The 16642-nt window shown below is 40.5% G+C and overlaps 1 protein-coding gene and 1 long non-coding RNA gene across 2 annotated transcripts; both read left to right on the top strand.

Moving 5' to 3' along the window:
- Window positions 1-6907, top strand: LOC103471982 (uncharacterized). The gene is made up of 3 exons (XR_534778.2): window positions 1-81; window positions 6276-6362; window positions 6604-6907. It is a non-coding gene; the product is annotated as an uncharacterized LOC103471982 (long non-coding RNA).
- Window positions 6908-7659: 752 nt separating this feature from the next.
- On the top strand, window positions 7660-10244 carry LOC103471983 (endothelin-2-like). Its single transcript, XM_008421317.2, has 5 exons — window positions 7660-7963; window positions 8457-8610; window positions 8745-8858; window positions 9458-9532; window positions 9628-10244. The coding sequence occupies exons 1-5, from the start codon at window positions 7735-7737 to the stop codon at window positions 9713-9715; spliced, it is 660 nt and encodes a 219-aa protein (XP_008419539.2). The 5' UTR covers window positions 7660-7734; the 3' UTR covers window positions 9716-10244.
- The last annotated feature ends 6398 nt before the right edge of the window (window positions 10245-16642 follow it).

Below are 16642 nucleotides of genomic sequence, written 5' to 3' on the forward strand. Positions count from 1 at the left end.
GAAAGCAGTTTGAGTTTCTATAGCAACAGGCATAACAACACCCCACATTTATGGAAGCTTGCAGTGATATACAGTCTGAAGGTAATTACTTTTGTTAAAGGAGAGATAAGAGTTACATAAACAGTTCTTCTGAATTTCCTATAAAGCATGAGTAAATGGGAAGGAAGCAGGGAAAACCAGAACAATCTAAATTTGTGGCTGTGATTTATAGCCACGCATTTACAGTTTGTAGTGCATATGAAAAGTATTTAGCCCTTTGATTACTTGCCCAACACAAGGGCAATAAAAGAAGCAAAAATCAGTGTAAAACTGATTTCTAAAAACTAATGACAAATATATGTACACTAATAGGAAATAAGTGATTGCATAAGTATTCACCCACTTTAAAGTGACTGACCTAATTCAACAGAGCTCCAACCAAATGGTGCCAGGAGTCTAACAATGAATGGAATGGAGAACGTCTGAGTGCAGTGTGCCTTACTTAATATTAAAGAGGCAGTATTATGTGTTTTCCAGGTACATAATACATTTATACAGCACAATCAAGTAACTATGTTACCTTCAGTTGTTAAAAATGGTGAATATATCAAATATGCCTTAATTAATTTAGCATTTACTCACTTTAACTTTGTCAGATATGATGTTCTTTTGGTGAATAGAAATTGTTCAAGAAATTTATCTTGGAGCAAATATTTTCTTTTACGTTTGAGTTTATTAGAAAAGTAGATAGTTTAGTTCCTGGTATTCATTGCTATTTCAGGAGCAATTCCACCTCTATTCTCAATTTTTGGTAAAGCCGTCCTAACGGCTTGTGCTGGGTTTATTGGTGTTTCTCAGAAAAAAACAGAATGAAAAAAAAAATACTCACAAAAATCTACCATCGTGATTTATGAAAACCGTTGGCTTGAACATCCTCCCTACTTTTGGAAACATACCATGGCAGCTTGTTCATGTCGGTAATTTCAGTTTGTCATTACACAGCATAAACAAGCAGCGTGGATGTGAAAGCTAACTGTCAGCGTGCCGGTTTAAGTGATGCGGGTGTCTGCAGCAGGTATGTGACGATGAGGGCAGCTGGGGAGACAGGAGACGTGTGACACGAACCCACAAAAATGTTCAGCATTTCCTCATAAAAACTGTTCAATTTTCAGGATGATTGTTTAGAAATAGGAGGCTTATTTCAATGCTACCTTTGTTCTGGATTGAAAATGAAAGATGAGCTTAAACTTTGAGATGACCTATTCTACTTACTAAAGCTAATATAACCTGGCTGCATAACCTTTAACCTAAACTTTGTTGATACACCTTGGGTTTTAAATGCAGGATGTCCTTGGATTAGCTGCTTTCCAAAAGCTAGCCAATAACTTGTCAAGGATTGCACTCAGGTGTTTCAACTTCCTATGGTCCATTCTCTTTTGAATCCACAAAAAGGCAGATTTTCCACAAATATTTTATAAATAAGTAAGGGTTCATTCACGTCGTATTCATTTAGTCCGTTTTAATCAAACTCTGGTTCATTTGCCTTGGCAGTCTGGTTCGGTTGGGGAGGTGTGAATGCACAATCAAACTCTGCTGCAGACCAGAGAATCAGAAAACCTTAGTCTCAGTTCAGTTAAATACAACTAAAACAAACACACAGGTCTAGTGCAAACAGAAGAGATGACTCAGGGTCTTTCACCAAAGACAAAAAACAAATCCTCCAACCATCTGATGCCACTCCAGGTTTGGCTCAGAGTTTTCTTCAGATATTTTCATGTTGTGTCCTTCAGCGGTTCTTGGTGCAGCGCCTCCACAGGCGAGGAGGGGAACAGGTTTTATAAAATGTTTGGTTCTTTTGACAGTGTAGAGAACCGCAGCAGCTGAAAATGGACCATCAGGTGTGAAAAGACCCAAAGAAGCACCTGCGAAGGAACTAAAAATAGGTGGAGGTCCGCTGCTCTGTTTTCCCATTTAAGGTATAATACCTTTACGTGGGTCTGAAAGTGTTTCATTAAAAATGCTTTAAAATATTTTCCCTGTGTAGTCACGAAAATACTTGGTTGCTGAGAAACACCCCACCAAAATCTTTCTTAATCATTTTCCATGTTTACCTGTTATACAGTAAATGTTTCACATTTTTTTATGCGAGCATCACTTGTCTCCTCTTGCAACTCCGGCTAACCCTCATCTTCACATAGTCATGGCAGACAGGTGTGGCAGATACCCTCATCACTTACACTTTACCTTTGTGTGTCCGGCGTGTTGGCAGGTACGCTGCTGCAATCAAATCTTTGATCTGCTCCTGCAGACGCTTGGCCCATATTTCTTTTAAGTTCACCTCGCGGTGCTATCTGTGTGAGTCACCAATGTTCGAAAACCACCAACGGTTACCAAGTTTGGTTCCTGTTCTCCGTTTCTCTTTGTGTTGTCATCAGGGCGTGGTTGCTCCATGATGCGGTTTCAGATTTGCTGCTTTATCTTAAAAAAACAAGAGAGCCTGCATCACTGCGAAAGTGTTGTAATGGAATCTGATCTTGAACAGATTGGGTAGATGAGCTGCATGATGGGCTGACACACCAACACCTTACGCATCTACACTGTTACTCTGTAACAGTGGATCCTTCCCCACTGATCAGAGACAGTTGCACAATCAATCCTCAGTCCTCACCCATTTTATGCAGTTTTGCTTGATTCTCATCTTTCTTTAGTGTTTCATCAGGGCTTATTCCCATTCGCTTGGATTCCATCCATCCATCCATCCATTTTCTTGACACCCTTGTCCCTCAGTGGGGTCGGGAGGGTTGCTGGTGCCCATCTCCAGCTAACGTTCCGGGTGAGAGGCGGGGTTCACCCTGGACAGGTCGCCAGTCTGTCGCAGGGCAACACAGAGACACACAGGACACACAACCATGCACACACACACTCACACCTTGGGGCAATTTGGAGAGGCCAATTAACCTGACCGTCATGTTTTTGGACTGTGAGAGGAAACCGGAGTACCTGGAGAAAACCCACGCATGCACAGGGAGAACATGCAAACTCCATGCAGAAAGACCGGGGCTGGGAATCGAACCCAGAGCCTTCCAGCTGCAAGGCAACAGCTCTACCAACTGCGCCACTGTGCAGCCCCACTTGGATTCTTCTCGTAGAATTTCTACTGGGTCAATCAGTCAAGTGGAGTGAGAAGTTGATTTTCTGCTGTTTTTTTAGAATTGTAGGCTGCCTGTAGTTTTAGTGTTGGCAGCAGAGGAAGTGAAGGAAGCCGTTCAGTCTGTGTTGGTCACGCCTCCAAATATTAAATTAACACTAACATTCGACTCATTAGGCTCAGCATTTCTCTCTTTGTAGTGGAGGATGGTTACTTATAACCCTAAAAGTAGAGACAAATTAAGTTCTTGCTCCTACTTATTTTAAATCTCATTGCCCCAAACCAGACCAGGCTGTGATTGGTTCAGCAGCTTTTCTATACGAATCAACTCAAAGCAGGGACAATCTCCAGAGCAGCTTTACAACAGAGATCTTTAAACTAAACCCAGGACAATGGAAATATCCTGGATTTAGAACGGAAAAATGTAACAAACATAGCCTAATGTCAGGGAAATGTCAAGTCTGGCTGGAATGCCAGAGACCCCTGCTATCTCTTCCACCCTGGCCAGGATCACAAAGACTCCCAGGCCTGATGAACAAACCGTCTCCTCATAGCATAAAGGTTACAGAAGGTCTTTCTGTCACTGGGATTGTTCAGATTAGATTTAAGGAAATGTACTCCGCTCACATAAACACTAGATTTCAACTCTCTACACGAGGAATGCTGTTGCTTCTTCTGCTCTGACTAAAATCTGCTGGACATCATCCAAACTCCTGAGCCTTTGATATTAAAATGTTTCTATTTAGTATTTAAAGCTAACATCAAACAGTTTTCTGTCCATGATTTAATACTTGACCTGAACCAGATGAGTAGGGTGGAGATGCTAACTTGCGTTGATCATGTTAGCTTCTAACAGTTGCCTTGAAAGGTCTATGCTAGTGTGTTAGCTGACATAGACGATTCTGCTAAAGAGACAGTGCTAGAAGGTATTACTGTAGTTTCATCATGGTTTCTGATGAAAACCATCAGAAACCATGATGGTTCCTGAATTTGTGTTCATCATTTGAGTTCACCAACTCAAATTCAAGACTTTTTGAAACCTTTTTAAGACTGTTACAAAGGAAATTTAAGACCTGCATCACCCAAATCTCAGTGTATATCCCAACATAGTAACAACTTTGTTGAAAATTCTTCAAAAGGTCAAACAGTTGCTTGACCACAGTGTAAAGGAACTGTGTGCTAATCACAGTGGCGACCATTTTCTATGGAGTTTTAGCCACGTCAGGGAGCAAAACTGTGACAAATCTGGGGCGCGGAATGCAAGTACCCTCTAAAGGGTCGGTAATAGAAGTCTGGTAACGGCAAAGTCGAATGAAATCCAGCCGACTGTCGATATGTTTTCACTTACCCATGATGAATGCAAGAAACTAGCAAGGTTAGAGTATTTGTCCAGAGTTGCCTCAACCACTTCCTGTCACAGAACGCAATGAAGACGTCAGAAAAAAACTACATCCAATTCAATTCAGATTTAAATTAAAATGACCAAAAGCACCAAAGTGCTGTACAGAATACATAAAAATATTTGAAGTACAACATAATGGCTACTATAAGGACATCAAAACAACAAAGCTGACTGCTGCAGACGGCGAGCCGCAAACGTCTTTCCCATCTTTGCATCTTATATTGAATATACAAGATTAAATGGTCCTGCCATGACAAAATGTAATATATATTTAAGGCCAAGTTACATCTTGTTTTAAGAATTTAATACATTTTAAAGACTTAATTTTAGAGACATGAATTTAAGACTTTTAAACGCTTTAAAGGATGCGCTGATGTCGTGGCAGGCTGCATAGCTGCCTCAGCAGATCAAACGTTTTCCCTCATCCTTTAGGAATTTTTAATGATTCTGCAATCGCAGCTCAGCTTTTAGTTTGTCACCACACTGCCTCGCATTCCTCTTCGTCCCTCAGCAGCAGGCGGAAGTGACGGGCAGATAAGAGCACATTTTTCACCCTGCCACCCTGCCAAGCAGCAGGAGGAAAGGAAGCGAGGGCCAAAGGTTACCTTCAGATTGACTCCATTTTTCCATTAGACAAATATTTACTCAAGATCTGTTTTTTTTTTCCACCTCACTGTAAACCTGTGATTGGTCCAATATCAGTCTGCGCACATTTTGACATCCTTGTGGCATTTCCTTTTAACCTTCACCCTCCAAAACCAGCACACAATGCTCCAGCCGTGTTTTTTCCTCCTGTTGTTTCTCTAAGCACCTTCTATCTATCACGTTTCCACCGCAGTGCTGATGTAAAAAAATTCCTCCACCAGACTTTCCATCCAGCATTAACTAAACAATTGCACTCCTTCCTGTTTTTAAATTTGGCCGTCTGGTGCACAATCTGAAACCATTTATGGTAAATAATATGTCAAACAAATACGTTGATGCTACTTTGATTTTATTTTGGGAGCAGATGCGCCTGTGATCATCCAGGAAGAACAACACCTTAGCTAGCATACTGCAGCATGAGGCAGCACTGAATATAAACTCCTGCTTTAATAACATAACATTGTTTATATGAGCATATTGTGACACTAACAGATTAGTAGAAGTCAGATGTTTCCAATCATTTAAAATTTAAATTAAATTTGGAGCCTTTGTAAAAGAAACCTGTAATACAGGTTGCATTTTGATAAGCAAGTATGTAAAACAGCATGTAAATCTGACAAAAAGATTTTGTCTAATCACAATCATGATTTAATCATGAGTTATGTGACAGGTGTTTTTAACACACACACTCGTGAGGAAATACAAGTCCTTGCAAAAGTATTCAAACCCCTAGAAGTTTTATCACATTTTGATGCGTTAAAACCAACAAAATTCAATCTGTTAGTGAAATATTCTGTGACAGACCAACACAACAGACATAGATGGCTTTCAAACAGTGTACAAATGAAAATCTGAAAAGTGTAGCATGCAAAAGTTCAGTGTGAGGACCTTCACTCTAAGTGTTGGTCATTTAAACTCAGCAGACGTCCTGCTGTTCTGTGAAGAGGAAAGTTGGAGAAAATCAGAACAAAAAAACCAGAAGAAAAACAGCCTCGGTTTGTCGGACCTTGTTGTGTTGGAGCTGTCACTACTAACACTTAGATTTGATTTTCCTTCATTTCTCCCACTTGTTCCGGTATCTCATGCTCTCTTTGTCTTAAGTTCACCAGCCTGTGGCTCTGAAGATCACAACAGGACAACACGAAGGAATACCTGGGAAGTCTGAACGACTTTAACTCCTTAGGCTCTGTGGGTACACATTTCAATATCTGTGTATGTGGAAATTGAAGAGTGTGTGTGTCAGTGCAGTTTTACTGTAGTGTGTTCACTTGGTGGTGTGCGTGTACATACGCGTGTGCGTGTGTGTGTGTGTGTGTGTGTGTGTGTGTGTGCGCGTGTGTGTGTGTGTGTGTGTGTGCGTGTGTGTGTGTGTGTGTGCGTGGGCTGCAGAGAGCTGATCCGGCAGACTGCTTCGTATCTCTCTACGAAGGTCAAACCGTGATGCTCACCGTGGAGACTCTGCTATGACCTCACCTTCCTGCGGGTGGTGCTGACAGCCCTTCTTTTCATCCCCCTATCAGCGGCGGGGCGCATGCAAACCTTCAGCTGCCGCTCACCTCTTCCTCTGGCGCTCCGGTTCCATCTCGTTCCACGTCTGTCATCTGTGGAATGAGGAAAAACAAACAAGGCTCCCCGCAGACTGACGCAGCCCCTCTCGGCCGCTGCATGCTCCTGATTTTCCAAAGAAATCATTTTATTTGTCAAAAAATAAAAGGCAACCACCTTTTAAACCACCTTGTTCGACCACAATCCAAACCCTAATTCAGTACAGAGTACCAAAACATTGTACTCAAGCAAGAGTAGCACTACTTCAATATATTTTTACTCAAGTTAAATGAGTAATTTAAGAGTAAAAAAGTATTTGGTAAAAAGTCTACTCAAGTACTGAGTAACTGATCAAGTGATCAATCATTTAATATTTAAAAATTACATCATCAAATCTAAAGTTAAGTGGAAATTTTCATACTTTAAGGACGAAAATCCGATCATTCATGTAAGTAACAAAAAATAAAATAAGGTAAAATAAAAATTTTCCAAATCAGTTTCTTTCAATAAAAAAACGTATGAACTTTAACATAAAGCTGCAGGTGTGTGTCTGGTGAATTTCTGGTTAAAACATGTTTGTTTTTCATTCAGTAGGTAGAAAATCCAGAAATTTTACTCAAGAGTAGAAATACTTCATGGTAAAATTACTCAAGTAAAAGTCAAAAGTACAGCTTTAGTAAAAATGATCCTAAAGGTACCTCTTTTTCAAAAAAGTTACTCTAGGAAATGTAACTATAGTTACTACCCAACTCTGCATATTTGACTAATATAAGCATAACTACAGATAAAAGAGAATGACAGAAGATGATAAACATGTTATCTGTAGAGATGTGGTCGTTATGAGCTGTTTAGAAATATTCTGTTATTTTGAGTTTCCAGTCTGAATGACATTCCATGAGGAGACGGCGGCTTCACTCCGGTGACTGGAATGCTGTGTGTCACCATGATGGAGCGGGAGTGTGGGGGTTTCAGGTGGCGTCTCGGCCGAGTTGTATAACAACAACCAAGCTCACAGATGTGGGAGGAGCCTGTGGGATATATAAGCAGATGCTCCTGGCTGCAGCTGAACACAAAGCACCTGTTGCTGCTGCTGCTGCGCAGAGTTCAGACGTTAAGCCCGTCCACCGACCTGAACGTGTCTGCTGACTGCCGCTGCTTTCATCCAACGCCACAAAGAACCACAATGGACCCCTTCAGGAGCAAGATGCTGGGTTTATTCATTATCTGCATGTCTCTACAAGATGGTAAGTTGCTTTTTATTGTTATTATTTTTATTATTATTTTTGCTTGTAGCATTAAAACTCTTGGAAGCTGGACACTTGTTAAAGATTTCAAGACTGAGTAAGGTTCTAAAACCTGGAAGTTTATTTTATTTTATTTTTTTAATGATGGATTAAAAATGGAGATGCTGCTGTTTAATTTGACCAGACTTTGACCAGTAAACGGAGAGCATAAATAGAACGAGTGCAGACTTCCATGGAATACTTGACCTCAATAAGAAACACACCTTTTATTAAAGATTAAACACAATATCAGCGTAGCACTGCTGATCCAGGCACTTCTGGTCAAGATAGTGTATCGTCTTAATTGGAATAAGTTAAATAACTGATAGTATTTGTGGAGCAATGAGTCCACATTACACATATTGAATGTCTCTTTTTGTGCATGTGTGATTTGTAATCACATATGCACACATTTGTAATGCTGTCTAATCTGTGGATCTCTGGTACCTGCCAGGCTGTGGACTGCCTTTATCAGACCAGCAGGAAGCGCTCGTCTCAGAGCCGCATCAGCGCCACATCAGGACCAAGCGCTGCTCCTGTAGCAACTGGGAAGACAGAGAGTGCATCTACTTCTGCCACCTGGACATCATCTGGGTCAACACACCGAGGTGAGGTTCCTCACGGCTTCAGACAGAGATGCTGCTGGTTGGTTTTGTGTGCAAAAAGCCAGATGTCTAATAAAAGCCCAGAGGTGCTTCGATGAGCTATCTCCATCTAAAAATGTTTCATTTGTCCTTGACAGCAAAATCCTTCCTTATGGCATGGGAAGTTCCGCGTCTCGCCGTCGCCGGTCAGCCAGCCGATGTGAATGCCACGATCCTGCAGATAAAACCTGCCGTGGCTTTTGCCATAAAAAGTGAGCGATGCCTTTTTTTTCTGTATGCCTACCCGACAGGAAACTCAGTATTTCCCCCCTCATGACATAATCTGGGTTTGCAAGATAGTATCAGAGTAGCTTCTACATCTTCCTTAGTCTTAAGTGATACATCCAGAAAGCATGTTGCCACAGATCCAGAGAGAAGATTCAATGATCGGACGTGTGATAGTGGCCCTGTGGTATGAGGGCGGTGGCAGATAGCAAGACATGCATTTCTCTGGAGTGACTATGGTTTATTAAAAACGCGGCTATTTTTAGGAAAGTTTACATTTCTGTTGTGGCTCAACGGAGTTTGTGTTGCGTCTTTGGCATGCTGTGGTCACAAAAGCACCACAATGGATTATTCATTGTCTCTTGATGTTGTCCTTGAAGATGTTTTGTAAGACACGTCCTGCTTTTCAGCCATAAAAATATTTACATTAGGAATCTCTTGGAATTGCCGACTTGGTCCAGAACAGTTGCACCCACAGTAGGGTCAGGTTATAGATCTCTTTTTCTGTGAGATCAAGTTGTAAAACGTCAATATTTGTGGTTTAGTTTCATTCCTAATTTTAATGACGGCCTGTTTCTCTCCACAGTCCTGAAGACGGCAGAACAGAGGCCTTGCAAAAAGTTACCGCCACAAACAGCCACAGATTTCTCACAGTTTTAAGGTAAATGGCAAAACTCACATTTTTGTTGGATTTTTGTGGTTGTTTTTGATCAACAACAAGGAGTTTCTAACCAGGACTCTTGTTTCATGCCTCAGATCTGTGGTCAAGCTCAACATGGCAATCGCAAAAGATATTCAGTCATCGAACTCTTCAGGAGCCAAGAAGACAAAAACAAGAAGATAAAGGAGAGAAGATCCAAACAACGCTCTGACTTAATTGATCCTACCTCCCAGTGGGGTACCAGAGACCCTGTGAGACTCCTACTGACTCCGGAGCTCAAAAGGATTCCCCATCATGTGGAAACAGGTGTGGAGACATGAAAGCGGAAGGAGGAAAATGAAGATGTGTTTCAAACTTTGGGAGACTCTTTAGTTCTAAATGAGGAACCCTAAATGAAGGAACAAGAGTATGTCGTCTCTGTCTCCTCCATGGAGAATAATGGGCCAAATCACAGTTCATATGTAACAATTAGTCTCCCTCAGTCAGAGTTACCAAAATGTTGATATTACTGAAGGGTCAAATATTCAAGAAAGGTCAAAAGTCCCAGGGACTGGGAATTTGGGCTCAATGGACGAAACACCAACATTGGTTCTCTGAAAAGACCTTGAAATTGAGAACTGTGTCATTTATATCCTAGAGTCAACTAGATTTTCTTTCTCTCTCTCTCTTGCTCTCTCTCTCTCTCTTGCTCTCTCTCTCTCTCTTTCTCTCTCTCTCTTTATAGGTATATATATATATATATATACATAGGTATATATATATACCTATGTATATTTTATCTACATTATTTCAAGCGTCCCTGCAGACCCTTGTTTCCAAACTCCTCTGTATCAGAGCTGGAATCTGCTGTCCTGCTTGACCTTTAGGACAAACCTGCAAATGGCTTTTGAAATGATGAAATCTTGAAACCGGCAGCTAGCTCAGGCCTGGCCCACACGGCCGTGGTGAAGCGAATGTCATCTCTCTGGGTTTTACGTAATAACAATTAGTTCTTTCAAGGTTTGCCAGCTCCTTCCTGTTTGCTGAACAGCAGTGATGCTGCAGGTCTATTGTGATGACTCAAGTGTTTGTTTTTATTAGAGGATAAGCCAGAAGGTTTCTATGATGTTTAGCTTGCCTGAAAAAAACAACAACAAACAAAAGAACACATCAGTCCCATTAAGTATCCATTTATTCCTCTGTAGTTGGTCAGAGGAACAGTAGTTGGCGCTGCAGGCTGACTGAAACCAGCAGTCTGTGACTGAATGTTGATTCGCTCCATTTCGATCACTGCAAAGTAGAAAACATCTCAGCACTGAATGTCAAGTTCAGTTTACAAGCTTTTTTAATACAAACACAGTAATTGTAAATAGAAGAATTTATTTATTGCCTAACTTATTGAGAAATGTATTTATATTTCTATAACTAATGTTAAGAATTTTGTATGACAATAAAAGAAAATGTTGAAACTATTCATCTTGTATATCTTGTTTTTTTTTTTTTGATGGATGGATGGATATGAGAGAACACATTTAGCAGAAGTACATGTTGCCGTTTTTCTAAACTTTTATTCCACATATCAAACATGAAGTCAAAACAGGATTTTATCATCTATTCAGAGCTCACTCTGTTTTCCGTCTGGCTAACGCTGAGACTTTGGTGCAGGATTTTATTTCTATTGTCCTGCTTTCTAGTTTTCATAAGAAAAATCTGTCCATCATCCAGCTGTTACAAAACTCTGCAGCTCATGTGCTAGCAGAGACCAGAAGTCTCAGGATAGTTTTTGTAGTTTTTAAGATTACTTATTGGTTTAAAATTGTCTCATTGGTTTTGTGATGTACTGCAGACCCTGAGGTCCTCTGGTCTGGTTCTGGTCTACCAGCCAGCACCTCCAGGATGTTGCTATGATTTTGGGGTTTGTTGCTTCCTAAAATTACAGATTTTGCTCAACCTTTTTGAAAAACTTGCAATTTTTTAAAGATTTATTTTTCCCATAAAGTGATCTAACAAGAGAGTTGAAATTGCTTCACATAACCTTAATAAAAAAGCATTTCAATATAGTTCATATTTTAAGTTCAAATAACATTTTCAATACCTTCTTGAAGTAGCATCTTAATACAAAACAAATCATGTCCTGAGGAGAGGTCAAAGTGCAAAAGTAGAATCACATATTGGAGTTAACATGAACTGTATGCAAAGCAGAAAAAACATACAGAAAATCTAAACATGTTATTTGTAAAAAACAAATTAATAAAAAAAATAATACAAATTAATACAAATGTTACTGCTTTGCATCACACATGGGATGATGGGAGTTCTCCTTCCTGCCACCTTGGAATATATGGTGATATGAAAATGAAAGAGAAAAAACAGCAAATAAAAGAGGTTAAAAAATAAACACATAAAAATGTTTAAAAACAGTTCTTGAGGAACACATTTTCAACATCTCTGGTTTGGACTCTAACCTTTGGGCGTGCGAGGACTGAGGCAAATGATACAAGTGATACGGGTCTGGGGTCGGTTGGACCCCATTGTAAACACAAGGGTTAGATCAGTCTGGCTGTTTTGGTCAATAAAATCTGTTTTACCTGCACTGTATGGAACGTTATCCTTCAGCTCCTGGTTGTTTGTGAAAAGAAGGTGTGCACATAAATCATACCAGAACTTTGGACCAAATGAACTAAATGGAAGAATTAAACCAGCAGCTGTGATGTGTCAACAACATACAAGGGTGCAGCCTAAGGTTTTACTTCCTCGTTGCTTGGAAAGAAATAATGTGACGTTAAGGTGTAAGGATTCTGAGGTCAAGTGGGATTAACTAAGAAATGATAAGAGTTTGACTTTTAAAATAAAGGTAAGATGGACTTGGATGAATTAAAAATGAGAAAGACAATTAAATTGTCTTTCAGTAATAGTTTCAGGATCAAGACTCGTAAATGTAGAGTCTTTGAAAATACCATCTGTTTGTAAATTACTGTCCAAGAAACTCTGGTATCTTTAAAGCCCTCTCTGCAGATTGACAGTACAAAAGCAGGTGTGTCTGCTTAACATTTAACTAGTGAGGGGGCACACTTTCAACCTGCTGAGAGCCGAAGGGAGCAGAGTAAAACCCAGCAGGTCATTACCGCACACAGCATTTCTTTGTGTGTTACTGTCGCTTGTCAAAAAAACAGTCTGCCTGTGAGGCAACATTTACTTAAGATAGGCTGTTCTTGGAGGGCAAACGTGAGCTCAGGAGTTGTTTATTACAGAGGATGTTGAGAGACATTTTTTTTTCTCCAAAATTATCTGCAGGACATCCTGGACTCATGGGTCAAGTCTGTGAGACTTACAGATAATTGACTGGCTGAGGAACTGGCTCGATTTAAAGTCACACACAGCATCGTTTCGTTCAGCTCTGGGAGGTTTAAACTGCCTTAGTAGGGGGTCAGGACACAACCTGACCACGAAGTAATATTATGGACTGGATTTATGTAGGACTTTTCTATAGTCACAAAAACCACTTTACAGGAGAGTCACTTTATGCTCTCAATCTGCGTTTTCATTACAAATATGTGAAAACTTTTGTCGATGTTCTGCTGATGACAACCACAATTTCACAGCTGCAGTATTTCCATTAACTAAGACATGAAATCAAAATCCCACACTTATTGAGCTCATTCACTCAATACGTTCTAACAAATAAACAGTTACATGAGATATATTCATAATTCATCATAGTGCTAGTACTCATCATCTTTCATCCCTCAGAGGAGACGTCGGCGTCTTGTTCAGGCGTTGGAGCAACAAGCCCCGCCTTCTTGGGAGCGGCTATGTATGCTCCGTTTTGGGGGAAATTGTAGTTGGTGATTTTACTGAAGAGTTATGGATTCAATACGTTGGAATGACAGACAACTTTTTATGAACTGTGATGCTGTGAGAGCTCTGCTGGAGACAGATGCAGATTGTCCTGAAAAAACAAAAACAAACCGTCATCTTCCTACCACTTCCTGTCGTCTTCTTTGTTGTTTCCACCAGTAGTAACATCCGGCTGTTGATTATGTGACTCCTGTGATGTGAGAAATGGTGTTTCCATTGCAGTTTTTTGAAATACACCTATTTTGATACGGCCAAATCCCCACCTTGTCCTAGCACAAAAAAACCTTTGGTGGAAAATCATGAGTTTATTTGAAATTGCCATGTTTCCATTGCACAAATTCATTATTGCAATTTCAATTTGCACAATGCTATGGTTAATGGAAAAAGGAGTTACAGACTCACAGATGATACCTTTGGAGAAACTCTTTTCCCAGAGGTTATAGTACAGCAGGAGGGAACTGGAGTAAGTTCAGTTCTCTACCCACTGATACACAGTCAGCCACTGTACGCTCCTGGTTCAGTTAGTTCAACTGAAGCAATCCAGGCCAGTGTCCTGCAACTCTTAGATGTCTCCCTGGTTCAACACACTTCAATTAAATAGCTGAATGACTTACTAAGTGCTGTCAAATTCTCCATAGTTCTGCTAGTTACCTCATTATTTGACTCCGGTGTGTTGAAGCAGAGACACATCTAAAGGTTGCAGGACACCTGCCCTCGATGCCTGGAGTCTCCCATCACTGATCCAACCTGACATCATCTAGAATTAACGGGCCGACGTGTGTGACGGAGTCTGAATGGCTGAATCAGAGCACCAAATGAAAACAGGATGCTGTTTCTGCATTCTTGCTGAATTCCAGGACAGAGCTGGTGGATGAGGACAAACGACAGGAAAACAAGAGCGTGTTTATAGCCGACGCAGAGAGTTGATAGGGGCTGGATGGGGGAGGAGATCGCTCGATTATGTCAATAAATGTAATCAGTTCATCGGCACCGCGCAGGATTAATTACTGTGCTTTTGCTGAACAATGTGTGTAATCTAGTCTTTGTTTTCTTTTGTCAGTTCAAATTCATGTTTACAAAAGCATGTTACATTTTTGTGAAAGTCCTGTCACATGTAGAGATATTGAACTCAAACCCGCATCCATCCATCTGTCCATCATCTGTACCAGCTTGTCCTTGCAGGATCACAGTTGGGGGCCCCCAACTTGTGGGTCCTCCAACTGGACCTAGGACTGGTCACCAGTCTACCAGAGAAACACACACATCCTTAAACCAAACCAAAAAAAAAACCAACTTTATTTATAAAGCACTTTAAAACAACCACAGCTGATACAAAGTGCTGTACATTAAAACACAACATAATAAAAAAAATTAAAACTTACAGTTTATAAACAAAAACACACAATTTAAAACTAGATCCCGCTGGTGTTAAAAGCCAAGTAAAATAGATGAGTTTTAAGACGAACTTTCAAAAGTATCCTTGTACATGTATCCAAACATATTGCATTGTATTGACTTCCATTAATTTTAGTGACTGTATTTATACCTCACCCAAGAATGCCTTGTATGTTCCTAGCCCTACCCTTACCCAGAACTGTATTCACGCTAAAGCTTTACATCTACCTTGTAGAGCAAAGAAGAGCTGAAAAAAAGAGAGGTTAAAAAAAAAACTTCACCAATGACCTCCCTTTGTTGCTGCAAACTGTATAAGTGGTTCTCTACATGTTGTATACAGCATACAAGTTTACACACTTGCAGCATTACCTTTGTATCTTCTTTGGAAGTAAAAATGGCTTCATCTCCACATGATCTGCCAAGTTAAGTTGTAGATATGCTGTGTCTCTCACTCCAGGTAAAACAACAGAAAATGTTGTTCTGTACTGCACTTTATAATGTGAAGCTAAGATTCAAGGATTCTCAAGTCAAGAGGGATTAAGAAATGAGAAGAGTTTAATTTTTAAAATAAAAGTAGTAGAAAATAATTCCCTTTCTTCCGGGGACTTGAATTCATTAGCAACAACAAAGGTAATTGCATTTCAGTTTTCAAGTTGATTGAGATCCATGTAGTTTCTGGAGATCAAGACTCATAAAGCTAAAGTCTTTGAAAACCCTTCTGATGCACATTACTATCCAAGAACCTGTGGCACCTTGAAAGCCTCTGCACAGGTTAGAAGTGTGAAAACATCCCTTGAGTCTGTCTGTACTCAGAAACATCATGCCACCTCATCTGTTTTTGTGTTTCCAGCTCAGTTCCAGTCCAAGTCCGACTGTGATCACACCTAGTGCCTGTCGGTACATTCTTTCTCTTCCTGGGTTTGTTTCTGAGTCAACCCGGTTAGCTTGCGGAACAGACTGATCCATCTTCACTGGCGGCCCAAACACCACTGGTACCAAAACATAAAGTCTGGCCTCCGACCAGCAGGAAGGAAAGCATCCTCAGATAGTGACAGCGAGTTAAAATGGTCATCTCGCTGCATGGAAGAGGAACTTTCCAGTCGCTCCAGAACAGGAGTCATGACTTCAGAGAACTTCCTTTAAGCGTCAAGAATAAACAGTCACTGAGCTGTTTGGAATAGCAGGCATTCCTGGATGCTTTCTCGTTGAGTTCAGAGGTGACATCCATTAAGCAACGTGATCACTCAAAGACAGAGATGTTTAGCAGAGCAAAATGAATATAGACAGTGTTTCCTAAAGGAACTGTCAGCATCGTTTCTTCCAGTAATAGTCCCAGACATTCCTGTCTGCTTAAGGAGAAGATCCATCTTAATTCTCTTAATGTAAGATTTTCAGCAGGCCTGCACTGGACGACATTTTTCACTTGATGGTAGAGATTGCTATTTCTTCTGCTGTGTGTGGGCACACGTAGGCTAGATGAGGCGATAGCCACTAAACGGGCATCGTTTTCTCACATTGTAACAGTGTAAACAATCTTTACTGCTCTGTAAACACTCACTGTCCTCGGTGCAACACTGCTGATGGAAATCTCTGATTTCCTTTTGTGGCACCTGGCGATGTCCATCTTCTGACTTCAGAAAGAAAACACAGGACATGTGAAGACGTGAGGGACGGACAGTGTGAACAAAGCCAGGGACACGGTCCTGACAGGCACGTCCACTGGTACCACATGGACATGTTTTAAGTAACTCGTCACCTTTAAACTGCGTATCGGAGCCGCCTCGTATCAGAGCTTTACTCTACTAGTGGGCTGCATCATTCAAGATGTTCCTAAAAAAACAGTTATCTTCTTTTTTATCACTATTTTCTATATATATA

This window comes from Poecilia reticulata, linkage group LG11, assembly GCF_000633615.1.
Source record: "Poecilia reticulata strain Guanapo linkage group LG11, Guppy_female_1.0+MT, whole genome shotgun sequence".
Taxonomy (NCBI): domain Eukaryota; kingdom Metazoa; phylum Chordata; class Actinopteri; order Cyprinodontiformes; family Poeciliidae; genus Poecilia; species Poecilia reticulata.

What these genes read in the sequence shown, in the direction of transcription:
- LOC103471983 (XM_008421317.2), top strand. Translation starts at nt 7,735, where the DNA reads ATGTGGGAGGAGCCTGTGGGATATATAAGCAGATGCTCCTGGCTGCAG. An exon ending in CTGCATGTCTCTACAAGATG is followed by an intron (nt 7,964 to 8,456) that starts GTAAGTTGCTTT and finishes GGTACCTGCCAG; the next exon opens with GCTGTGGACTGCCTTTATCA. An exon ending in ATCTGGGTCAACACACCGAG is followed by an intron (nt 8,611 to 8,744) that starts GTGAGGTTCCTC and finishes TGTCCTTGACAG; the next exon opens with CAAAATCCTTCCTTATGGCA.